This window comes from Triturus cristatus, chromosome 4_1 (genome assembly GCF_964204655.1).
Source record: "Triturus cristatus chromosome 4_1, aTriCri1.1, whole genome shotgun sequence".
NCBI classification, from domain to species: Eukaryota; Metazoa; Chordata; class Amphibia; order Caudata; family Salamandridae; genus Triturus; species Triturus cristatus.
This window is the reverse complement of record NC_140585.1, coordinates 712,348,128-712,374,350: the sequence shown is the minus strand read 5'-3', so window position 1 is coordinate 712,374,350 and position 26,223 is coordinate 712,348,128. Positions and strand designations below refer to the sequence as shown.

The 26,223-nt window shown below is 47.2% G+C and overlaps 1 protein-coding gene across 3 annotated transcripts in view; it reads right to left on the bottom strand.

Moving 5' to 3' along the window:
• The window catches only part of DOCK4 (dedicator of cytokinesis 4), a 1,768,257-nt gene that overhangs the window by 45,171 nt on the left and 1,696,863 nt on the right, over positions 1-26,223 (bottom strand). For 2 of the 3 annotated variants that reach the window (XM_085653188.1, XM_085653190.1), the window contains 3 exons: positions 21,251-21,323; positions 8,177-8,290; positions 3,813-3,874 (listed from right to left, as the gene is read on the bottom strand). In XM_085653188.1, the coding sequence (XP_085509314.1) occupies positions 3,813-3,874; positions 8,177-8,290; positions 21,251-21,323 (249 nt within the window). The remainder of the gene's footprint in view (positions 1-3,812; positions 3,875-8,176; positions 8,291-21,250; positions 21,324-26,223) is intronic. The other variant, XM_085653189.1, reaches the window with a different exon arrangement.

Here is a 26,223-nt window from a genome sequence, read left to right as displayed (position 1 = left end):
GCCTCGGTAGCCCTCCGTGGAGGAGACAACAACTCATCAGTGGGGGAGTGTTGTAAACTGACCCTCCCTAGACAGTGAGGGTGCGACCAATGTTCTACAGAAGGGAGTCCCATTGCAGAATGAGGATCCTGACGTTGCTCCTGGGGAGGCGAAGAGCCTGCCGGAAGTGGAGGAGGCGAAGAGCCTGCCGGATCTGGGAGCTCCCGAGGAAGCTCAACCAATTCCAAGGGGGGCACAGGCAACAGTATGTCCGGCGATGGTAGGCAAGAAGACGGTGCCGAACTCCCTCCCGAGGCCTCTGGAGAAGAGTCCAAAATTCTGCGTCGACACAGCGCTGAAGCGACGCGAGTGGGTGGGTGCCAACCCCGCGTCATTAGACGCCGACTCGGCTACGTCCGGCGTCGACTCTGCACTATCTGGCGCCGGGACAATGACAAGCTCCCCTTCCAAGGAAGGAGCAGACGCCGGAGCCAGCGAGACAGGCTTTCGGCGCAGACTCCACCTTATCCATGCTAGGCTCCGACTCCGGGGAAAGGAGCGGGGACGGAGCCGAGGAGGTGAGCCTCCGATGCCGGTACAGTGCCGACCCCGGCTCCAGACAGGCGGCCACCTGCCCAGCCCGGGGCATATGAACAGGCTCCGACTCGGCGCCGACCCCGGCTCCGGACAGGCGACTGTCTGACCGGGAGCCTGGGGTGTGCTCAGAGCAGGGCTATGAGCACTGGCAACCACCTGCAGCTCCGCAGGGAACCCAGCGGGGCTACGCGGCGTGGCGGAGGCGCTGTGGGTCGTAGAGGGGGACCCCGGCAGGCCGTGCCCTAATGACTCCACATGGACTGCAGAGGGGGACCCAACTGGGCCGCGTCCTAAAAGTGCCACATCTCTGACGTCCCTGGGGGATAGCTTAATTGGCGCCGAGGGCGAACCCACCGGCGAGTTCGTTGGAGAGCCCACAAGAAGCGGAGGCCCCAAGGAAGCCCCAGGGACAGGAGAGGGCCCAAGGGAGGCCTACAAAGCTGCGGCATATGCCTCCATTTGGACCCGAGTTGCCCCCCCACCCAGAAAGGGCGGGTAGGGCGACTGCTGGGAGCGCACATCCGGAACGTTCCGGGAACCAGAGCTCCTGACAACAGAAGAAGAAGGGGAGGTCGAAGACCTTGGCGACAAGCGCCTCGACTTACCAAGTGGCGAACGGCGGCCACGGACCCAAGAGGCCAAACGACGGTGGGAGGGACCTGCTGTTGAAGAAGCCGGGGGCGAGACGACTCCGACCTGGATAACCGCGCCGAGAGAAGCTTCATACGGCGCTTGCGCCGAGACTTGGGCTTCAGGTGTTGGCACACCTCTCAGTCTGTGGAGTCACGGTTCTCGCCCAGACACCACATACAAATAAGATGCGGGTCTGTCGCGGACATCTGTCGCGAACAGGAATTACAAGTTTTAAAGCCCAAAGGCATCGCACACTGTTCCCCGAGAAGGCCGGAAACAGGCCAGAGGAACCGCACACTCCGGAGCCGGGTTGCATGCAGAAAAGAAGGAAACTGACGTCAGCGCGCCGGGAGGGACTTATATGACCTCGCTGACGTCATGTACGTGGACGACGTCAGGGCGGGGTCGTGTGGCGCCGTCCCCCGGCGCGCAGAGTTGCTGCTGCAAAAATGTTTTCCGGATCCAGTCTGGGGATATTCTAAGTTAAGGAATCTGCGGCTAGGCACAACTTGTGCAGGTTAATCACCGAAATTTCTTAATGAAGGCCATGGCAGGCATGGTTTGAACCCTGTAGTTTTAGATGGGAACATAGTTCCCTTGTACACTAGGCTTCACATTGAAAAACTGGTCAAACTGACAAAAAAGGAGCAGAGCTCCGGATCTGCGTTCAAATGAGCAGGAAGAAAGGAACTGACATCAGCACTTATATGTGGCTCGACATTGGTACTTCCAGGGTGGAACAAAGTCATTGAGGAGCTGCTTGGTGGCACCTAGTGGCGCGTGGGAATATTACTATGCAAACTTCCAGATGCAAGTCTGGCTCTGCAGATATATTTTAAAGGTGAGGAGTCTTCGGTTAGAAGTATTCCTCAGAAAATGTAAACATTCATGCAACTAGCATACACTTAATTAAATGCCATTTTGTTTCATTTCCTGTAAGCTGTGGTGATATACAGATGCTTTTTCGCATTTAATCTGTACTGGCTTTTATCTGAATTAAATGTATACATGTGTATTTAGGTGTATGTTGATTACAACATGTTATGTGTATTTTCAATGTTTATAGTAATGCATAACTTCTCGAGCTTCAAATAAACAAACTGATCGCACAAAGGAATAGGAATGTAAATGGTATTTTTAAATCAGATCAATATAGTAAGCTATAGAGAGCGAGAGAAGGATTTGTTATGTCAATTAACATGAAATTCAGACACTACTATAAAATGTGTGGATTAACACAATATTTTCCACACTCTGCTCACTAGAAGCTTTGATAATGGGGCTTTTTGCCAGGATGCAGGACATCTGTAGTGCTGTGGATGTGGGGTATAACTAGAGCAATATCAGGAGATGTTTTATCAGTACATTTTTTTAAGCAGTTGCATATTCATGACTATAGTGTGGCACTTCCTACCAATTTTATCGGTTAAAATGTGTTTTTTAAAGATTTGGAATGATGCAGCCAGCAACTAAGATACCTTGGAAGGAGCCTTCTCCATTTAAATTGCTAATGTCTTGTGGAGAGAGTTATTCAAGAGTTCAGGGATTCCATATTTTACAGATGGTTGAAAGATTTACTATTCAGAGGGTAGTGGTACTTTGGTGGCGCCTCTTGATCACCTAACTTCACAAAGGCTTTGACTTGCAGGGTGTTGGCATACAGCACTAATCGGGCATTCCCCGATATGGTACTGTCAGTTGATCGTGGAGCTAAGATGACCAGTGAGGGAACAGATATATAGATAGGCAGGTAGGTCCCGAGGGACAGTGTTCAAAGACAAAGTGTCCATCTCGCAGAGGCTCAGACAGGTCATTGCAAGGGATTTTGTCTGCATAAAATGTACTTTATTGTCAGGCCAATACATAAGGATGCAATCAAATTGTTCTCAGTTACAAGCGTGATGTCTAATTTTGAGTCCCTTTCTTGAAGATGGGAATCATAGTAGAGACGCAGGGATAACTGGTCACTTCCCACCAATCCACGTTAGTCTTCCTTGCACAAATTACCAGGAGAAAAGCATCATGTACCAGCTCACAGACATTAAAATATCGAATCCAATTAAAAGACAAAAGCCGAGTAAGAGCATATATTACTGTTGGGCACTGATTGTTAGCGAATGCATCTGGTTAAAGAGGACAGTGGAAATAAGTGCAAAGTGAATGAGAAAAACACTGGAAAAAAATATACCGTGTACACAAAGGAACAATAAACAGCATCAAAATCTAAGTTTATAAAAAGCAGAAAACAATAGCTTATGTTAAAAAAGTATTGATACCAATGTTGCACAATCGTTCAATTTAAAAAATATAGTTCGAGGAAAATCATGTTTCATTCATCATGAATTAATCAAGAATTCCATGAAACCGTTAATTTATACTTTTCTAAATGCCATATAAACATTGTAAGCTGTCTATTTCTTTTGCTTCAACACTATAATTCTTTCACCATTGCTTAGTCTGATGGTCTTTCACATTCTTAAAGTTTGGGTTCAATATATTTATTTTTCAAGAACTGCACGTTTGCTTCCTGTATATTCTTTATATTGGGCCATAAACGTTGCCCATGCACACAACAGAAAAAAGACCATTTGTTTATACCGTACCTTCAAGGGGGACCTTCCCATAGGTGAAGGAGATATAGAGGCTATGTTTCTGTTAGGTGAAGCTGGAAGGTAAAGCAGACAAACAGCTGTAGAGCTTAGAGCACAAACTCGTCATATACTATTAGCAGGTAACAGAATACGAAAACCCCCAAAAATCAATTTAAGTCGTCATGTACACAGATTGCACACATGTCTTCTACTCAACTGGATGAAAGTTCATTGATCACAGTCCAATGACTCAAGAGCGCATTCAAAATGGTGATGAGATTCACATACAAATTGAAAAAAGGAAGATACAATTGAAGAATGGGGGTAAAAGTTTTCCAGTGTCTAGCAAAAGCAAACTAAAGGAAAAAAACTGGGATAAAAAAGTGTTTTACACTTAAAAACATGCTAGCAAAAGAAAGAAGCATTCCTATTGGACGCTCTGTGCTTGTGACTTCTCCATTTCTAATTAATAACAAGCATTGGCATAGCCAATAGGTCTCGCCTTTGGGACCTTATAAGTGTTTAGTTATCCAGCACAATATCCTTGGTGCAACAACATCAACTGTTGCATGGCTAAACACTTATGAGGTCCCAAAGGCGAGACCTATTGGCTATGCCAATGCTTGTTATACATTTACATTGAGACGATTTTAAGCTTTTCACTTCCTGTGGTCATTATTTGCAAAGATAATATGGGATCACTTCTGGTGATGTCAAACATCCAAATTAGCACTCATAATAATGTAAAAAAAACAAGCAAGCCCTCTGCATTGTTCTAGAATGAAAGTCGGCATGGCTGCACCAGAGAGAGTGCAGGACTGGTGCAGTATTATGAAGTTTTTTTTAGCACATTGTAGGTATGAGATGCCATAGCAAGGAAGGCTAAGATTCACTGTCTTCCTGCAAATTAAAGTTGTCTTAAAGTATTTGGAACAACAGATTCTGAATTCAGTGTGTTGAATATAACGTCCCTGCACGGGTATCAGATAAAAAAAGGCTTGGCTGTGAGAGCTATAATGTACCTGTGCCGGTAGTTTGATAAAGGAACAGATGGCGTTTTATGGAGTTTCACACGTCGCCGCACCACCACAATAAAGTTATATGGGAGCAGGTGGAAGTACCAAAGGACAAGGTTAGGTCGAGTTCAGTGGCATGTGAGAGGTGGCGCTGTATCCTCCACTGCTGGCACCCCTGTCGTCCCGAGGGTTGTGGAACACGCCAGCCAGAGGAGCTTGTTCCTGAATAGTTTGTGGTACAGTTCGGTCTTCAGGCTGGGGTACAAGGCCTGAGATGTGTCACGGGCCTATTAATGGTCACTGGTGGCTGGGCTATATAGGTTGTCCAATTGGGGCTCCTGACTTAGTTGTTGTGGTGAACAAGGCTACTGAACAAGCAAAACCAGCAACATCCTCTCCCATTAGGAGGAAAGTTACACAAATCATGACATGGTTTTGAAAAATCTAAATATGTTAGATAAAATTGGTTCAAATATAAAAACAAAAAAAACTCTGAGTGCTGGTTCGCAGCAAGTGTCCCGTGTGTGTCCTGTGCTGTAGCTGTTCTGTATGTGAGGAGCGAGCACTTTCATCTTAATTGTGCCTGATCCGCAGCATGGAAAATGACCCTATTCCCAAAACAACCAGGGTGTGCCTCCATTCACGCAGAGTTGTACGAATGTGTAGTTGTTGTTGTTCTTAGCAACCTGGCCTGCTTCTTCGCACTGTGTGAGGCTTTATGGGAAAAAGTTTGTCTGCACTGTGGAACTCAACAAGGAGCCAGCCTGTAGGGACAGATTTGCAGCGAACAATTCGACAACTGTTCTGGTGGATAAAGTTGTCACTTCCTGGAGGGCCCCGCGGACTTGACTTACGTCCTACGTGGGTGCTGCATCTCTTGGGCCGGCAGGTGCAGCTGTGGCACTAGATGGGGTGGGATTAAGGGTCTCCACTCGAGCTGGATTGTGGGATGAGGGAGGAAGAGCGTCTGCTCTTTAAATATCACTGGACAGCGAAAGTAGTGGGCACCCGACCCAGCCCTGCCGAGCCTCTGGCATGCGAGGCGGTGTCACATTTTAACTTGACCATGCCGTGGAAAAGGGCTAATTTTAGAACGGTTCTGTCCCAGGGAAAGGACACTGACGGAAGTTTGGGAGACAGCAGGAGGACAAAGCAGCTGAAGTGGGAAGGAGAAGCTCGCTGAATGGAACAGAGGACCTGCTCTGGTCAGGAAAAACTACAGGAGAAACAAGCATTTAAAGCGTGCGTCATCGCGATCGCTCTGAAAGCGAAATTGATCGCGATGACGCACGAGTTTTCTGCTGAAGGCTAGCGGTTCGCGCGTGCACCGTCACGTGAACGCAAGCGCTAGGCCAGCCAGCAGCACTTTGAAAACTCCCATACAAAATGTCTCTCTGAGCCAGCGCATGCGCTGGGCTCTGCGAGACCTAAAAAAGAATGCTTGTGTTTGCTTTGCTTCTATGCAGAAATATTTTGAGCGGACCCAGTGCTACTGTTTTCCACCCTTCGGCCCTCATGCAGGTGTTCCCTGTCCAAAAATTCGCAATACCGGGGCTAATACTGAGATGTGGAGCATTGCCAAGGCAAGCAGGATGTCTGCATCTGGCCAGTCACCCATTTCAGTTGGTTTCCCATCTGGAGATTCCAGCAGTTTGGGGCAGAAGCAGTGGGGCGCAGTATCCCGGCGGGATGTGCAATTAACATTTCATCCAGAAACTTAGTTTCCGGTTGGATCGGAAATTCCTCCAACACTGCTTTTGAGGCCTGACTATTTTCATATTGGTTTTAAATTTAGTTTTCATGCTGCTCCATTCTAGCAAATAACTGGATAGTCACTGCGTGTGCTGTTCTTTGGTATTAAGCATTTCACAACTGACACAATCATATTGTGGCCTTGAAGTAAAGTCTATGTGGAAGAAATGCATTTCTATTCAGATTTTTGGGGTCTTGAGGACTTAGCTCAAGAGCTTAGTGGATACAAGTAATGGATCACAAACCAGAGTCTGGTGTATGCCTCAAGAGCAGAGGTGCACATAGGATGGTTTATTTGGGAACTCCGCAACAGAAGATACAGTGAAGTGAGCTCTGTGAATGAGAGCACGAAACCCAGAGATCATATCTGATCATTTTGGAAACATGCCTAAAAGCAAGTTAGAATGTTTTGAATGGCTGGCCTGTATACTGGTATCATGAATAGATTTGGAGAAAAAAATGGAAATCTGCGTAATGTTCTGACACTGATTAGAATGAATGGAGTTGTCCTTTAGACAGGAATACCTGTGAAAAATAGTGTTGAGATATTGTGTTTGAAGATGTACTCTACTGTATTAGTATTATATGTATGATATGTGCAATCATGTACCATGCATCATGTATTAAAAGGATAGTACAAGTAGGTATAAAGGAGTTTGTTGAACTTAGAAGGACAAGGCTAAAGGCTGCGTTTGTTTATAAAGTTACAGAACACTTAGCTGACTTACAAAAGCCTTGAAAGCTGTCAAGAACCTATTTTATCCCTTATAATATATGGCCACACCATCATCCTTTGTCCAACAATCTTTAAATCCTTGCTCTTTAGCACTTTCTTATGCAAGGGAAACTATTGTCACAGAGGTGTTGCATAAATGTGGACTCTGTACTGTGTACATAAAAACGTCAGTAAGCATCTTGTCATTGGTTTCCATTTATATTTTTAGCAGTTTAATACGTACCTTTTAAAAGCAGCGCTCTTCCATCCGGTGGGTCTCAAAACATGCATACATTTATATTATTATTATTCATTATTATTTCTACTATATTAGTTTTTTTAATTTTTTTACTTTATAGTTCCAACACGGATGACAACCATTCCAGAACAATAAAGTCAAAATGAAAAACAAAGTACATGGGTGCACCAAAAAGATAAGCGAGCGGTCCACTACCACTTTGCAGTCACTGAGCTTAGTAAAAAGAAAAATATTTAACATTTAAAAATGTGGAGCAGGACAGCATGCGGAGGGGGAGCAACGGGTAAGGAGTAGGCCAGGCGTAAGAGCCCTCTGAAGGCGCGGGACAGGGAGCAGGAATTAATGCCAGAGTAGGTAAGTGGGCAAGAAAACGAAAAAACATTATATTTCTTAGAATGTTTACATCCGTAGAATGCTGTGGGCTGATGCCATTGTTCATGGACAACCCTGTTAGCCAGTGCCTAAAGTCTTCTGACCGGCAGTAGCCAATAACTGAAAGGAGTTATCTAATGATCCCTCTCTGTATGCACTACTGGTCGTGCAAATGAAAGTGTCTCATCCTTTCTTAAAGGTTAAACCTTATTCGGGCAATAAAACCCCTCAGCTGTAGGAGGAGTCTTAAATCTTCACTTACCAGCTTGCGTAGATCTTGGTGGCACAGGTGGGGATATAAGCCTTCCACTTTCGGACATGTTCCGGGCTTCTTTTCCACTATCCAGGCTCCAGCTGCTAGGGGTCGGGTTCACTGCTGACATATAGGTAAATGGTTCATGGGCTGTTATTTCTAATACAAGTATAAGTACTATGTAGATCACTTTCAGTTTGACTTCTATTTACTAAACGCAAAATTTAGCAGTTAAAGGTATTTTTAAAACAAATTATTGTTTACATATACATAACCACTGACTTTTGAAAACAAAAATCTACAAAAATGAAATACAGTATGTCACATGCCAACACCCTACCAAGAACTGACATACAGGCACTTAAAAATAGTATCAAACAGTTTCTTGCAAAGAAAATAAAAACAACACCAAATACACTGCCAGCCAAAAGCAGCATGCTTATCTATTGATTTAGTACAGCACTGACGAACTGGAGGTGAGAGAGTGCTTTAGGGAAAAAAGATGGAGGCAACATCAAGGAAGCAACTTGCCATTATTAACAACCATGGAATGCAGTGGAAGAAATGGGGAAAAATGGAAATTGGCAGAAGCAGGCTAGGGAACATGCATCAGTCACAGCGTGGGAAGACATCAGGCTATGAGTAATTTGTTCATCGGTGCACTTGTGAAAGTGAAATGCTTTACATTTTTTTAACAAAAGGTTGTTGGAATTGTGAAGATCATAGGGTATGGCACTACAAATTCTTGTTATAATCAGGGAAAGATTGGCATGATGCTTTCTTGGTCCAGAATTTGCAGGATTTCATTCCTAGGTAGGAGTGGATTCAAAGTACTTAGAAGTTCACCTGAGATGTGAAGTAGGACACCTAGGTAAAATGGTATGTAGGTGTACACAGTTTTGCATGTGAGACAATATTTTTTAGTTCCTAGATGACAGAGGTAATGGACTGGGCTATGTATTGTGAAAATCAAGCATTCAGCCACTTTTTTAAGAGCTATGGTGTGTTAAGATAGACTTGAAAGGCTGGATTTTGGGAAATTACTAAGGGACATGAATAGAACAACGGCATAAAATGTGAAAGTTAATATAAAAGCACTTGGGATAAAGTGGTTTATTATTGTGGGTGGATTTGTGTCCACTACAAGTAATAAAGTCCCTGTCTTGTTAGGTTTAGTCAGAGGTTTCAGTAATTATAAAAAAAACCTTGGTAGATACAGCACAGTGCACTCAGGATTAATTGAACGAAAATATGTAATGTATTTGTACCACAACAGATAAAAAGTAGAAAAAGGGAAACAATAAATATCCCACTCCAATTAAGAAACACAGTATAAAATTTAATGACGAAAATGACACCAAAACAACAAAATCTAATAAGGAGAACCGAAGATACAAAGTTTGAAAGATTTAAGTGAAAATAGCAGCAAAGATAGTCAATGGTCACTGTGTAGACCGTGACCCAGGTGCGATTTGAGGCTGTCCATGATGGAGTGCTGTAGAATACAGCCTAGAAGTAGAAAAGTTGGGGGAAATAATCTACGTCCAAATCCAAAACGGGACTTTCAAAAGAAAAACTCTTCTCCTAGTGAGACAAAATAAAAATTTCAGCCGCCGACATGGATCTAAAGGTTGGATATGCAAAGCCGGTTGGTCCTACTGAAGCTGGAGAATTTTTAGTTTTTTCAGTATGTAGGAGAGTAGGATCTGCACTTATGTTGCCCCCACTGTTTTTCTGATGTTTACACTGGTTTCTGGCTATAGTCTGGCTGGGTCCCTTCTAATCAACTTGGAGTGCATATTAGATGCACTAGTGATTGGATACTGTGGTACCTTATGAGCCCCTAGTATATGGTACCTTAGGTACCAAGGGCATAGGTACTTCACAGGCCTACCAGGGGCTGAAGCATGTATTATGCCACCCCTGGGAAGCAGACTAAATTTGACACCACAGGCCTGCTACTGCAGCCTGGGTGAGGTAGTGTTAGCACTCCTCACAGAGGTAAAGGTTCCCTATATCTTACCTTACACACACATATATAAGCCTATCAGTCACCCCTAAGGCAGGCCCTATCAATCCTTAGGGCAGGGTGCTTGGTTTACATGTGAGGGGGTGCCTCTGCTCGAGCAGGGCCCCTCTGCAGCCCTCAGAGTCTATTCTCTGTGGCTGTTTGTGGATGCGGTTAGACCATATACTCTTAAGTGCATTATAACCTAGAGGTAAATGCTAACTTTGGGATGGCTGCATCAAAACATGTCGTGTTTGGTGTCAAACGCCTTGGAATCATACCCCCACACCAGTAACTGGTGTGGGAGTATGATCCCACCCTTCTAGAGGGATAGACATGTACCTACTGTGGAAACACGGTAGAAATCTGAAAGAGCCTGGCATCACAAAATGGATGCCACCAGCACAGACACTGGGCTGCCCTCCTACTGCTGACTGAAACTCGCAGTGGAGGAGGCCCAACAATAGGCATCCTGTCACAGGCAAGTGTCACCACCTTCCAGACAGGATTTAGTGTATTGGCGCTGGGTGGGTGCACTCCTAGTGTGCTTTGAAGTCCTGCACTGGGGAGCAGTAGGCTCCTCTGTGCATATGAATCTACAGATACCCGTGCACACATACGAGTTAAGCCGAATCCAACGAAGATATCAAGTCTTCTTTAATAAGTTGTACACAAGGAGCCAGCCGACACGTGTTTCATCAGAGAAAGAGTCTCTGAATGTTCAGGGCTGTATACTAATTCCAATATAGCGAAATCTGAGAGATCATTACTCGGTCATAAGCAGAAATCTCTAGTGCGCGCGAACATGAATAACTGCCAGGTACAAGCCATTGGTGGCATATACACAAAATTGGTGATCACTCCAAGATATAGTTCGTTTAATGGTGATCACGTATACCATGAGGTGAACAAAGTAATCTTAAATATAAGTATCACGGAAGAGTCACGCCAGTATAATCAAAATCTCAACAAAAAAAACATACTCCATAAAACGATCGAAAGTGTGTCTTAGTGAAACGTGAACGGGTAAGACAAGTGTGTTGTGTCTACTAAACCCCTGTACATTTGAAAACGAAGAAAACAGAACGTCCTGGCGGACCCCACTACAATCCTGTTCTTTCTGTACTTAACTCCTCTGTGCATATGCCAGCTCAAACCGGTTCAGGGGCTACCAGCCCCTGCACTGACACAAACTGGACAAAGGGAAGTGGGTGTAACCACCCACTCCCCTGACCCTCCCATAGGAGTGGTCATAGAGCTAGTCCCTCCCTTTCCTTTAGTATAAGATAGGGAACCCTTGCCATTGCAAACTAGATATCCCTGGACGACGCTCTACAAGAAGAATCCTGGACCTTCGACGTTCCACTACCTTTGGAAGACTGAAGAATCTCCCTTGGAGTCAAGGAGTGACTCCCCTGCTTGGCAGGCACCAAAACTTTTAATCAACGGTCGCAAACTTTACCGCTCCCGCCGGAGTCCGAAGTCCCTGCAGCCCCGGAAGTGGATTTCCTGACTTCTCGACAGCCATTGTGAGTCCCCAGCAAACCTGAGGCGAGTGGACCCCATGAGTGACGAGGAACAGCAATACCCGGGTACCGTGCACTATTGTCGAGTGCAACCCCTTAACGACGTTCTACGAACTTGTCCATTGGACCACGTGTGGTCCAAACCTCCAGCAGGATTTCCCTCGAAAATCAGAGGCCTACCTCGTCCCTAAAGACCGTGGGCTTCTGTAAAGCGAATCCTCACGAGGCGTATTCGCGATCCCTTGCCGGCTACCTTGTGGGTCCCCTGAAGACTTCTTAATCCAACCAAAGGGCTCCTCTGGTTGCTCCAGGCTTGCCCTGACTTACCCTCGCTGGGTGAGTCCCTCAGACCTTGCTGATCTGCACCGCTGACTTTCTTCACATTCCACGAGACTTGCTGTTGCCAAGGCTTGTTGGGTTCAATCCGGTTGCCGACACCTCAGTAAGCTGCATACTTCGTGGGACACTCCGAATCTAGCTCCTGGTCGTCGTCGACGCCTCCTGGACCTCGTGGCTGAAGAGTCAAGACACCCGTGAATCACCTGAAATCACCCGACTACCGTGGGCATCTATCTTCCTGGCCCCGGGTCACTGGCAAGTGACTGTGAACACTGTCCCTTCTGATTTCAGGTCTTCCTTCTTCTGAATCCAGCAAATCTTCTTCGGCTTCCATTGAAAACGACGCAGCGACCTGACACCAAAAGACACCCATGCACCCGGCTTCCCTGGGTGAGGTAACTTGTGCACTCCGGTGCTCCTGTGTGTGTTGGCCCTCGAAGTACTTACCTTGTAAGTGGCTTGCTTGTAGACTCTTCCGAAGTACCCTAAAACTTTAAAATTCCAACCGCAACTTGCTCCATTGAAGTCTATTGGGATCCGCGGCTGTGTTCTCACACTGCATGCGTCTCCTGTGGGTCCTTTACTTACCTGCCTTGAGTGGATTAGTGAGGCCCCAGCGCTTCTGAAGACCTTAGGCCTTCTCCCTTTGCAAGTCGATATCCTTATACCTCTTTTTTAGTATATGGTCTGGTACGCCCCTAGGGTCCCAGCCATATAAGTGCTTAATTTGTTGTGAAACATTGATTTGTGCATATGTTCCTGACTTCTAATCTCATAAAGAGATTAGTAGAGTGTGTCTAGAAATAAATACATATATATTTTATATATATACCTGTGTGGTGTCCTTTCATTTGGTAATTCAAGAGATTATAAGGTAAAACAAGCTGCTTTACAGTCCTCAGAGACTTAGCCTGCAGGCTGCTCTCCACAGTGTCGGATGTCCCCACCCTCCAACCCCATTACCGAGCATGACTCACCCCCATGTTCCGGTTCTTTCTTTTTCTTTCAGCCACCTGACGCTCAAAGGAATCAAGCGGATCAAACACAGTGCCTCCCGTCTGCGGACTGCCCCTTTAACACGGAGGAGGAAGATAAAGACCACACCCCCTGGGGAAGCGCTTTCCACTATCCTTGGCTCTTAAAACCAGAAGGGGCTGACCATGGAGGATTCGAGCGGAAGCAGGAAGTCGCTGTGCCTGGCGTGAGCAAGGACCGACGCGGAGCTGTCACCGAAGAGACCGGGATCCCTAAAGACCGAGAGAAGGACGCTGCGCCCCGCTTCGGCCCCGGAGGGTCGTGGCTACAACAGGTGCGTTCTCGTCTACACGACCTTAGACGCTGGGAGGGGGTACGGGGATCCACTGAGAAGGCGGACTCGGGGAGGGTCAAGTTAAATTAAACGGGCCGTTTACTCCCATAACCCTGGGCAGACCGGCTTTGTTACCTGGTGTTGGAACCTTTCCCGCCCCTCACGTTTTTTCGGGTGCGTTTCCCTCACACCCCATCCCTTTACACCCATAGAGTGCGTGCTCTGCCTTACGCTGGTTTCCTTTTCCCTTCTATGTGGCGGGTCCGGGAAGGAGAAGGAACCGAGTGCCTCAAGAAGAAGGAGAAGCGTAGAATCCCAAACCAAAGACTCTGTCGCCCCTGAGAACTCACTCGTTTTGGCCTGAACTGAACATCTGCCGCCTCTTAAATAAAATTAAACACATCCATACGCATTACCTATGCTGTCTTGCTTCATGAGTGACCCCGCAATTTGTGACACATGGTGGAGAATGCGGGCACTCTAGATCCCCCATTGTGAGCCCAACAATGGATGCCCTCCAGCAGCACATTGTGGAAGGACAGAAAAAGCTTGACTGGGCAATAGAGAGGCAGATGACCTCTGCCCATGCCGACCGTGAGATGTTAAAGGAAATGATGAGGGGGCAGTTAGATGTTCTGCAAAAGACGGGCGAAGACCCCGGACAGGGTAGTAGTGGACATAAGCTGACGAGGAGCTTCTCTTCTGCCCCCACGGTCTCGCTACAGAAGTACACATCAAGAGAGGACCCATATGCGTTCCTCCTGAACTTTGAAAGGGCAGCAAGGGCCTCAGGGTGGCCGGTGGCCAAATGGCCTGCTAATAGGGGAGGCCCAGGCTGCCTACCAAATTGCTAACGCAGGGGGAGTAATACCCTACGAGGCGGTAAAAGCAGTTATACTCGACCACCTGGGAATGGGTGCTGAGACCTACCGCATGCGGTTTAGGAAAGAGAAAGGGAGTCCTGGGGATAACCCCAAGATGCTATACTTCAAATTAAAGATGGCCGCCGATAAGTGGTTGAGACCCCTGGACAGAAGTAGGGAGGACATAATGAACTCTATATATCTGGAGCAGTTTATAGAGGCTCTCCCTTTCGCGACCCAACGCTGGCTCAGGCAACACTCTAGCCTGACACTAGAACAAGCAGTTGACATGGCGGCATCCTTTTCCTGGGCCCAACCCCGCACTCACTTCTGGGAAACGGAAAAACACCCACGTGCCCCACCTGCCCCCCAAAAGCCTAACCCCCACAGCATAACCATAGCATTTCCTTCCTTCAGGGTGACCAATGGGCTTTTATACCGTCTCAGCAACGATAAAACTGAACCTCAGTTGGTTGTGCTAAAACCCTTTCAGGAACAGATACTGTTTTATGCCCACTCACACCTTCTGGCAGGTCACATGGGGACCCAGAAAACAACCCAGAGCATTCTGAGACACTTCTATTGGCCCGGTGTCTACGCACAAATTAAAAAGTATTGTCAGGAGTGTCCCGTAAGTCAAAGGAAAAACCCGTACAAACCTCCCGGGGTTCCCCTACAGCCATTACCTCTCATCGGGAAGCCCTTCGAGAGAGTGGGTATGGACCTTATCAGTCCCCTGACTCTTTCCCGCAGGGGGCATCAATACGTCCTAGTACTCGTGGACTACTGTACCCGCTTCCCCGAAGCATTCCCTTTACGGGCTCCCAGAACCGCCAATTACGCAGACAAGCTGTTAGAATACTTCTCTCGGGTTGGATTCCCCAAACACATCCTCACGGATCAAGGCGCCCCGTTTGTCTCAAGACTCATGTCCCAGGTCTGTCGGATGTTGGACGTCGGACACATAAAAACCTCGGTCTACCACCCACAGACCGACGGACTGGTGGAGAGATACAACGGGACGCTAAAACTGACCCTGAAAAAGATGTTGACGGCCGAAGGAAAACAGTGGGACAGACTACTTCCCCAAGCTCTGCTTGTCATCAGGGGTCAGGTTCAAAGCAGTCTGGGTTGCTCCTCTTTTGAGATGTTATATGGTAGACAACCCCGAACCTTACTATAGATGGCGAAGGAAGCATGGGAGAAAAACCCTGATAACACCACTGACCTCCTGGAGTATACTCAACATCTTCGTTCAAGGTTAGGGAAGCTGCGGGAGCTAGCTCACATCAACCTTGAGAAAAGTCAGAGGCAGCAAAAGCGATATTACGACAAGGGGAAAAGACAACGGTCCTTGAGCGTAGGGGATTGGGCCCTAGTTCTCCTACCCAATTCCCTTTCCAAGGTAAAAAGCGAGTGGAAAGGGCCCTATAAGGTGATAGACACAGTTGGGAACACCATCTACCGCCTTACAGCTTAGTCCCCATCGCGTCCAATTGTTCCATATCAACCTGTTAAAAAAGTGGTTGGGCCCCCCCGCTACCAACCACTTGGTCCTGCCTCACTATGCGGAGGACTGCGCCCTAGAAAATCTTGTGGTTAACGATCAGCTGTCAACCGCCAAAAAAAAGGCCCTGTTAGACACGTTAATGAAGTCCTCAAACCTCTTCTCTGATCTTCCAGGGAAAACCTCTTTGGTAGAACACCACATTGATACACCCCCCCGGTGGCGTGGTACGATTACGACCATATAGAATACCAGCTGCAAGAAGAAGGGCAGTAGCGACCGAGGTAGAAAACATGCTGCAGATGGGAGTCATACACCACTCGCAAAGCGACTGGTCCTCTCCCATAGTCCTTGTCCCCAAACCAGACGGGAGTATACGGTTTTGTATGGACTTCCGAGGCGTCAATTCCATTTCCAAACTGGACGCCTACCCCTTGCCGCGTGTAGAGGAGCTCATAGAGCGCTTGGGAGATGCCAGGTACATCTCCACCCTTGACCTGACAAAAGGTTATTGGCAGGTTCCCTTAAGTGACGTCGATAAAAAGAAAAGACAGCCTTTTCCCCCCCTGAAGGACTCTATGAATTTAACTTACTACCCTTTGGTTTACACGGCGCCCCTGCTACTTTTCAAAGGCTTATGAACAAAATATTGGCCCCTCATCACACCTATACTTCCGCCTACCTTGACGACATAATGATCTTTAGTCCTACCTGGGAGGAACATTTGGAACACTGTCATGCGATACTTCAGGAGCTAGGAAGAGCCGGTCTCCATGTTAATGCCAAGAAGTCACGCATGGGGTTTTCCAAAGTGAAGTACCTAGGTTATGTATTGGGCAATGGATGTATCGAGCCTCAGGAAGAGAAGATTAAAGCCATCACAGAGGCTCCCCTCCCCACTACAAAAAGAGAAGTCAGGGTTTTCTTAGGACTCCTGGGATACTACAGAAGATTCATTCCCCAATACTCAGAATTGGCTGCCCCTCTTACCGATCTCTTAAAAAAGGGAAAACCGAAAAGAAATCTCCTGACCCCTTCCTCGTCGGTCAGAACTGCGTTCCAAAAATTAAAAACAGCCATCACGCAGAGCCCGGTCCACATATCACCCAACTATTCACAACCCTTCATTTTACAAACAGACGCCTCAGACGTTGGCATCGGGGCTGTACTTTCTCAAGTCTCTAAGGACGGACAGGAACGTCCTGTCCTGTTTATCAGCAAGAAGTTATTTCCCAGAGAACAACACTACCCTGTCCTAGAAAAGGAGTGCCTGGCTATTAAATGGGCCATCGACAAACTACGATACTACCTGGAGGGGTCCAGATTCACCCTTTATACCGACCATGCTCCACTGGTGTGGATGAGCCGTAATAAAGCGAATAACCCTCGCGTCATGCGTTGGTTCCTCTCCCTGCAGCCCTTTTCCTTTGACATCCAACACCGCAAGGGGTCTCTCAATGCTAACGCTGACTTTTTATCCCGAGTCATCCCCGGGAGGATTCTGTGGGGGTGATGTGTCAGATGTCCCCACCCTCCAACCCCGTTACCGAGCATGACTCACCCCCGTGCTCCGGTTCTTTCTTTTTCTCTCAGCACCTGATGCTCAAAGGAGTCAAGCGGATCAAACACAGTGCCTCCCATCCGCGGACTGGCCCTTTAACACGGAGGAGGAAGACGAAGACCACGCCCCCTGGGGAAGCGCTTTCCACGATCCTTGGCTCTTAAAACCGGAAGGGGCCCACCATGGAGGAGTCGAGCGGAAGCAGGAAGTCGCTGTGCCTGGCGTGAGCAAGGACCGACGCGGAGCTGTCACCGAAGAGACTGGGATTCCTAAACCGAGAGGAGGACACTGCGCCCCGCCCCGGAGGGTCGTGGCTACAACAGGTGTGTTCTCGTCTACACGACCTTAGACGCTGGGAGGGGGTACGGGGATCCAATGAGAAGGCGGACTCGTGGAGGGTCAAGTTAAATTAAACGGGCCGTTTACTCCCATAACCCCGGGAAGACCGGCTTTGTTACCTGGTGTTGGGACCTTTCACGCCCCTCACGTTTTTTCAGGTGCGTTCCCCTCACACCCCATCCCTTTACACCCATAGAGTGCGTGCTCTGCCTTACGCTTGTTTCCTTTTCCCTTCTATGTGGATGTAGGTGTATACTGCACAGATTCTAGTGGAGGACGTTGTTCTGGTGCTGTGACAGACGATCTTTGTGAAGTGATAGCCTGATAGCAGAACAGATGCTCATGCTCAAAAAATCCAGCTCGTACTCTCTCCTAGCCCAATCCAGAGACACTAGGGTGACTTGGGCCCAGTCGTCCTTGATCTTTTTTAGAAGTCAAGGCAGTAGCAGGAAGGCTTACCTTGTGCTTCATTCTAGCCAGAACACATCTCCTGAGTGTTCTTGCTGAAATTCCAAAGCACAAAACTTTCAACATTGCACCTTCTCAATAGTGACAAAAAAATCTAGCCAGTACCTTTTGCTGCAAGATTTCCTGTGCCACTTAAGAATACAGACGCCACTCATGATCTGCCAGATGCGGCTGCTCACCTCATCCGCTCTAGCAATCAGGGACCCTGCCTGGTAATTTGTGATCAGGGAAATGCATTGACACTCCAACTAACCCACGAGCCTCTTCACACAGAACACGTGACCCCACTTTACCCTGCTTTTCACAATATCACAAGGCAGTGGTGTTCTTTGTGACAACCTAAACCTGCCTTCCATTGAAGGACAGCAGGATAAATTGTCTGCTACTCCAACAGAATGATATGGAGAAGGCTTTGGACAGGGACAATAGTCCTCTGATCGCGACCTACCCCGGGTGACTTCTCCAGCCGATAAGGGACACATTTGTGACCACTATCAACTCTGGAGGTGAAAGGGATTGGGGCCTGCAGCAGGATCAATTTAAGGCAAAATGCCACCACTGCAGATTGTTAACCATCTCCTCTAAGATTTGGATGAGATCTGCCAGATTTCTATGCAGCAGGGTCCACTTGAACTTCAGATTCCATTGCAGAGCTGGCATATGCCACCTGACATAGCTTCCAAGGAGGATGCAGTGGGGTAAGGGGTCTAGAACCATGATCCAGGACAGAGGCGGACACATCACGTTCATAGCCTGAATATCCTGCACTCATTGGAGCGGAGGGAAGGCCCAGAACTTCACTCAGTCCAATACAGCTTCAATGAATGGAAGCCTTTGCAAAGGAGTCAGGTGCCTCTTCGGACTGTTGACAGTGAATCCCTAATTTCAGGCGGTGTTGCCGGTGTCTGGAGATGGTCTATGACTCACTGTGGCAAGCCAGTTGTCGAGGTAGGAAAAAACTGGTAAGATTTACCTCAGAAGATGTGCTGTGACCACCACAATCACATTCATGAATACCCAAATGGGTGCTGTTGGGGGTGAAAGGGATAGATTAGTGTGTCTGGAGTCAGAGCCAAAAAGACAATGGAGCCCCTGCTGGCGTGTCCTCCCAAGCATAGGCACCAGGTCTAAGTCAGGATCCACAACAGCTGGCTGCGCTTGTGTAATCTTGTAGCGGAACATCGGTCAGGATCGAGCCGAAGCCAATTTCTTTTTGGACATTGGAATCAGCACTTGATTCTCCTCTGACAACGGTGATGTTGGTACAAGCATTAATGTTTAAGGGCCTGGTGCAGATCTTGGAGCCAGATCTGAAGCTGGTACCAGAGTTGGTACAGGCCCAAGGAAGATCCCAAGTCATCAGATGGCCAGAGAAAGGATCCGCCAGTTCCTCGAGTTCCAAAGTCATGCCAGAGGGAGCTAGAAGCACACCAAAAACCTGGCTTCAATCTACAGCAGAGTTGCTGATGGCCTTGGAAATTTGGTGGCACCTTGATAAGATGAGCAATCAACTCTGCAACCTGAAAGATAGACGGTGAACGACATCCTGATGCCCTCGTAACTTATCTTTTCGTTCTGAGTGGTGGGATGAGGCAGAGTCCTGCTTTGCTTTTTTGTATTTGCTTTTGTACTTTGCCTTACTATAGAACTTTGAGCACAAGTGAGACAGAATCTGTGTCTTCAACTTGCAGTGGGAGCGGTACTCTCACAAACACCACAATATCTTCTTCTGTTCGGCGACATACAGCTTCACCTCCTGGTCCCAGATCACTTTCCGCTGCATGTAGCACATTTATCGAACAACTTAGAGTAGTGACCGTAGTTCTGACGAGCACCTTGTGTGAGTCTGTTAACAACATTTGTTTTATGTAATTGCGGCATGGTTTGGAACCAGTACGTTTACGTAGGGACATCAATCCCTAGCACATTGGAAATCAATTTAGAAGTCGGAAGACCAAACAAATTGGGAGTGGAGCTCTGGATCTGCGTCAGGTGTGGCAAGAAACTGACATTAGCATGCAGGCTTGGTGCTTATTTGGACTCCGCTCCATCTCTTCCAAAGAGGTAGAGAACCAAAGCAGAGCTGCACAGAGCCATCTAGCGGCGCATTAGAGAAGTGCTAATGAAGAGATTCCAAATCCAGTCTGAAGCCGGGGAGAATTCTAAGATGAGCCATCTCTGGTAATTAGTATCCACTAGAAAATATTACTTCACCTTCTGTCCCCCAAAAAAGTAACATTTCCTGCAACCTTAAATGCACACAATTATCAGTTATCCAAAGTTTGGACAAACACTTTCTATGCAAAACACCTTTCATCATGCTGACAACCACTCATAGAAATCTCACTCACAAAGTCATACTGTAATCACCTCACACAACGAACAGTAAGAGCCCAAACCATACCGTCTCCCACGCTTTCATGTCACGAAGGGACCCATAATACACATGGACAAATTCCTCCAAACTTTCTCTGCAACCTCAACAACTTGTAAAGATAGATGTTTTGCTTTTTGACCCTTATTGCTCAAGTTTAAACCTTTCATTGATTAATATGTTTGTTAGATTTCTTTGTTCATTCCATATTCATTGTCTTGTGCAGTCACGATATTTTGATGGGTGGGTTCTAATATGCATGTTGCTACTGGTCTATGTACTAATAAATGCACTTATAAATGCATATGTTTATGATACGTTTGAATTGCACACATTAATTCACTGTTTCATTTTAACGTGCACGTCTTCACGATACTCCAGTTTGATTCTGCTATTCTGAACCTCACCGCTTGGGGAATATTCCAAGATGGCGTCAGCAGTGAGACTAGAGAGCTTGAGCGAGGGAAGTTGCAATAGTTTAATGAATCACGAGTAGAGAATAGGAGACAGAAAAACACGATGAATTATAAAACGAGATTTTGACACCCCGCATTGACCTACAGGGTAGTTTTGGGATTCAAAGACACAAATCATTATTTTACAAATGTAACCCTGGATGTTTCTCTTCCCACGCGCCGCTGACCTGCACAACCCTGTAATGACGGCCCTTACCACGCATGAGCTTGTTAGGTATGTCTTCCTGTAAAAAATGATATCCTTCAGCAGACGAGAGCTTGAGGTCAGGCAGAAGGAACGCACCACCGCATTCCATATGCAATTAAAGCTTACCTTTCTCGGGGGCAGAAAGGTTCGGGTCACTTCGGGGCAGAGAGTTATCGCCGATCTGATTGAAGAGCATCCGCTGCGGATTCAACAAAACAAGAGTTAGAGGCAAACGGACCGACACTGAATCGTAGCATCTTCATTAAGGCACAAACAGCGCCATAGCTTGTCTTTTCTAAAAACGGATCACCCACAGCATGAATACATAAATAATACAAAAGAACGAACCCAGACAAAACTAAAGAGGCCTTAGAGAAGGCGCAAATCTCTGAGCGGGTTTAGGACTCTGGCAATTAAGTAACAGAACATTTAGCAACTGTTCTGGTAAATCTTGATGCTCCCACAAAATGTAAAATACAACTTTAATAAAAAAACTCGATCTTAAAGTCTGCATATAGGCCCAGAAGTCACACAGCTACCGAGAACAGAGGCGCAACTAGAGCCAACTTTCGAGGGGCGGATATTAAAAATTTCGGGGGGGGGGGGGGGGCGGGGGGGGAGGGGGGGCTAATTCTTCCAGCAATAGGCAGAGTAGAGATGAAGGGGTGAAAAACACAACAAAGCCTTGTTAACACGTAGATTTTAAACACCTGTCAAGTGCTTGGGTGCAGCTGCGATGAGCTGAAAAATTGTCTCTGTGACTGGGAAGCTGTCTTAGCTGGGGCTGACACACACGACAGGGGGAGGGGGTGTTTGGGAAGGGCTGGGGGGGTTTGCGCCAAGCCCTTTGAGCCAAACAGGCGTGACGCGCCTGACTGAGAATATCTTTTGCTTGTAACTTCTTAATGGCAACTGAGGCAGGCCCGGTTCTAGCGGGTGGGCCGGGCCCACCCAAACAGGAGCCTTGGCTCTCGCAGTCAGGGCTTGAAGGCAGGCACGCAAAGCACATGTCGTGTGTGTCAGCCCGGGCCGAGACAGCTTCCCGGGCGCACACACACAAAGACAGTTTTAGAGATGATCACAGCCGCACCCAAGTACTTAAACAGGTCTTTAAAAGGTCATTTACATGTTAACGAGGCTTTGTTTATTTTTTCACCTCTTCATCTCCACATGGCAAGGACGGCAATGTTCTGCTACGTGGATATTTCTTTTTCTATGCAGCGCAGGAGAAAAGAAGTTTGTTTATTCCTATTCACCTTTCCCGACCCCTGCAGCTGCTTATCACACCAGGCTGTGACACAAAGTTTGACTAATAGAATAGGTAAGAGAATGTGTTACTATTTGTTTTTCTTTTTAAAATATCCACAGGCCCAGCAGGACACATACTTCGTGAGTGCTTCATTTGAACAGTTTTCATCATTATCATGGCCGATGCAGGACAACAATAAGACAATACAAAATGCCCAGATAACGCTTGTGATAAATGATCCTGCTGGAGAGCAATTATTTGTCTGTTAGTAGTTTTTAAATGCAGATGAACTGTATTTTATGTGGAAGCTCAGTGGGTTACTGCATTTGTCACAGAGATCCTTGTGCTACTTGCAGTTCAGAAGTTACAATCCTAACATAGGACACTGACCAATTAACTGTCATCAAAGAGCTGCATACAAACATGAATGGTATAGTTAGAACTTCACTTTCTTTTTTTGTGATATAGTTAGAACTTCCCCAGTCTCATTGTTCTAATGTTGCTTAAATGAGTATGTTTGGGCAGATATACATTTTTATCAGTAAATCTGACCCCCATGGAATACTCTTTAAGTCCTAAGGTTGTGTTTCCCCAGTTCAAACCCTCTTAAAATATACTGCCCACCAGTATGGATGACATGTGATTCATACACCTTGTAATCCTCATTGGCTTATGTGACATTCCCTGTAGACTGATTTACATACTTGTATGATTCATTGTCTCTGTATAATATGTGCATGGTGTAAAGTACTGACACACACTACACTGATATGAGTAGCGCTGTACAACAAATGAAATGCATATGAGAGAGGGGCTATGTAAAGATGAGGGGCACTGTTGGAGGGTGGCAGTGAGGGAATCTGAGGAGGAGGTCAATAGGGGGAGGGGCTATGGAGCGATGAGGGGCACTGCTGGAGGGTGGCAGTGAGGGAGTCTGAGGAGGAGGTCATGAGGGGGATGGGCTACAGAGAGATGAGGGGCACTAGTGGAGGGTGGCAGTGAGGGAATCTGAGGAGGAGGTCAATAGAGGGGGGCCATGGAGGGATGAGGGGCACTGTTGGAAAGCGGTAGTAAAGGTTATTTACGGAGAAAGAGGTTATTGGTGCGGCGCCAAAAACGACTTTCGCATCAGCGCTAAACCCGGCCCTGTCATGGCCTTTCTGTTTTTGTTTATTTAATTAGCAGTCGGGTCATAAGGGCTACTGTGGAACATACTTTAAAGTGCGTGCTAATTATATTTACCGCTATATTAAATGTTTTAAGTTTGAAGGTGATTTTACTAATGTTTTTACTGGGAAAAATGAAAGTGGAGCCCGATGGCACCTGATATGGGGCTGGGGCCCAAGGTCAGCTGTGAGATAAGGTGCACTGGAGAGGAGTAGTGGATAATCAAGCCTGTAAGGGAGGTGGAGGTAGTAATGAAGAGGGATTCTCCCTGAAGACTCGCACACAGGGAGCCTGAGTAGTGTCACTTGCCTGATACTCCCACCTCAGAAACCTCCTCTTTCCATCAAAGGAACATTACATGGAAAAAACACTTTTTGAGAGTGATAATATTTAGAAAGAGGTTTGGAAAAGAGTGTGTTTTACTGGGCCTTGTAAGACTAAGAAGAGATAAAGGAGGGCCCTGAAGCAGGCCTGCCTAGACATATATGCGACAAATCGAGACCGCAGTGGCCCACCCAAATGCACCCTTGGCCCACCCAAATAAAAATTCCTGGAGCCGGGCCTGAATAGAGGACCTCGAAATCTAATAGCGCTGAGAAGTTACTGCAAGAAACTGCCGTATCCTCTTGTTAAATCAGTGGTCGCTAAACTGCGCGCAAAGCGCAAAAAGAGTATGTGCCAAGCCAATAGGTCAGGCCTACCCTGTAATTTACAGGGTTGAAAAACGGCAGAAGCAGGGTCTCGAGCTCTGTACAAATACAGACAGCAGGGTCGCACAGATAAACAAACAGATGAGTGACATGGACAGCAGCCGGGTCACGCTCATAGGGCCAGCTAGCACATGCACCTGCGCATGGCCAGCATGGGCTAGCGCACTGAAGCACCCTGACCTCACAAACAGGGATACGAGGAATATGGTTATCCTAGGAATATGCACTGCTGCTTGTTCTCTCTCTCCTGAACTGTAACACTTCCACAGGCGTAACAATGGCCCCCTTGCCTCCATATATTCAATAATGGCAATGCCTCACCTTTGACATATCTCTTCCTTGACTTATTAAATTGGGCAGCTTTCTTCTCAATGTAACCGCTTTGCATTGGCCGCACAGGCACTACCGACCCCTGGACCTTTTACCATTTAACTAGGGGGCAAGAAGAGCTAAGTTAGGATGACAGAGGCCAACAAGAACACCCTTGATCGGGAACTGTCTTTGGCTGAGCTCCTTCTGTCCTCTAAGAATCCAGCACTCGGTAATTTGGGAACTACAGTAATTATCTCACAGCTGCGCAAGAGAGCCAAGGAGCACATGGAATGACAAACATTGATCTTATGACACAGAAAATATCAAATGACTAGCACTGCTTCTTCCACAACTAATGACATGCACGGAGTGTTCTGCAAAAGAAAGAAAAGGACACATGCTCCTGTCAACTTGTCATGTCATTGTCGTTATCTTAAACATGGGCTGCTTCCCTGGAAAAAGCAGCAAGCACAGCAATGAGTCAACAGCTTTCCAGCTCCTCCATAGCGGCGGACAGCGGCGCACTGTGGGTGAATCACTGTCTGGGTTGGGTGGGCCTTGGACTAAGAGAAAATGGAGCCATCTCCAGCGGCAACTCCTCCGCTACGGTGGAGGAGCATCGCCCCACTGCTCAAAAGGAAAACTAAAATGAAAATAGGGTAACATTGTTATCATTTTATTTTTCCTATTGCAGTCAGTGGCGGAGCGGGGCGGGGCTGGCCAGAGCAGGGGGAGGAGTGGTTTGCACTCCCTAAGTGAGCACGACTGCTTGGCTGCCCCTCTTGGTCCAGCCAAACAGTCATGTGCACTTTGCATGTTTCCCACCAGGCTGCATTAAACAGCCTGGTGAGGAACATGCACAGGCTCCCTCTCTCCGTCTGAGCGCCGAACCACGGCACTCAGAGCAATCACAACTCTGTGTTGCAGCGTTGTGATTGGCTCAGGGTAGCCTGTGTGCCCGGTTGCTTCCTGCTGCCAGCCAGGACTGGAGACAGGAAGATGACGAGGACGGGAGAGAGGGGGCGGCCGGCCGTTCCAAGTAAGTCCTTTTTTTCCTATTTTATTCTATACCCTTCCAAACCAGCCTCACCAACCACACCTCCCCAACACCCCCAACCGGTAGCAGAAGCTACTGGACATCTGGGTGCACCCTTGAGAGAAAAGGGGGCCACCTGGGTTAGCCTTTGACTTAGAGAAAGGGGGGCTATCTGGGTAGGCATTTTGCTGACAGAAAGGGCGGCATATGGGTGGGTCTTTGACTGAGAGAAAGGGGAGGCAACTGGGTGGGCCTTTGGCTGACAGAAAAGGGAGGTCATCTGCGTGGGCCTTTGACTAACAGAAAGAGGGGCCATCTGGGTGGGCCTTTGGCTGAGAGAACAAGGGGCATCTGGGCGGGCCTTTGACTGAGAGAAGAGCGGTCCACTAGAACACCACGCTCAGTAGCAACCTATGAACTCCCAGGAGTTGGCAGTCACACTGGTGTGGGAGAAAATCAGGATTGGGCAGATGTATTGCAGTGAACCCCCTGCTGTAAGCACTAAATGTAAACGTCCACAAAAGGCCATGGGCCTTTTACAAAATGAAAGGCCACTTCATACTAGCAATGTTTGAAAGGGGGGTAACCTAAAAAGCGAATGCCTTGGGGGGGGCCGAAGCATGCT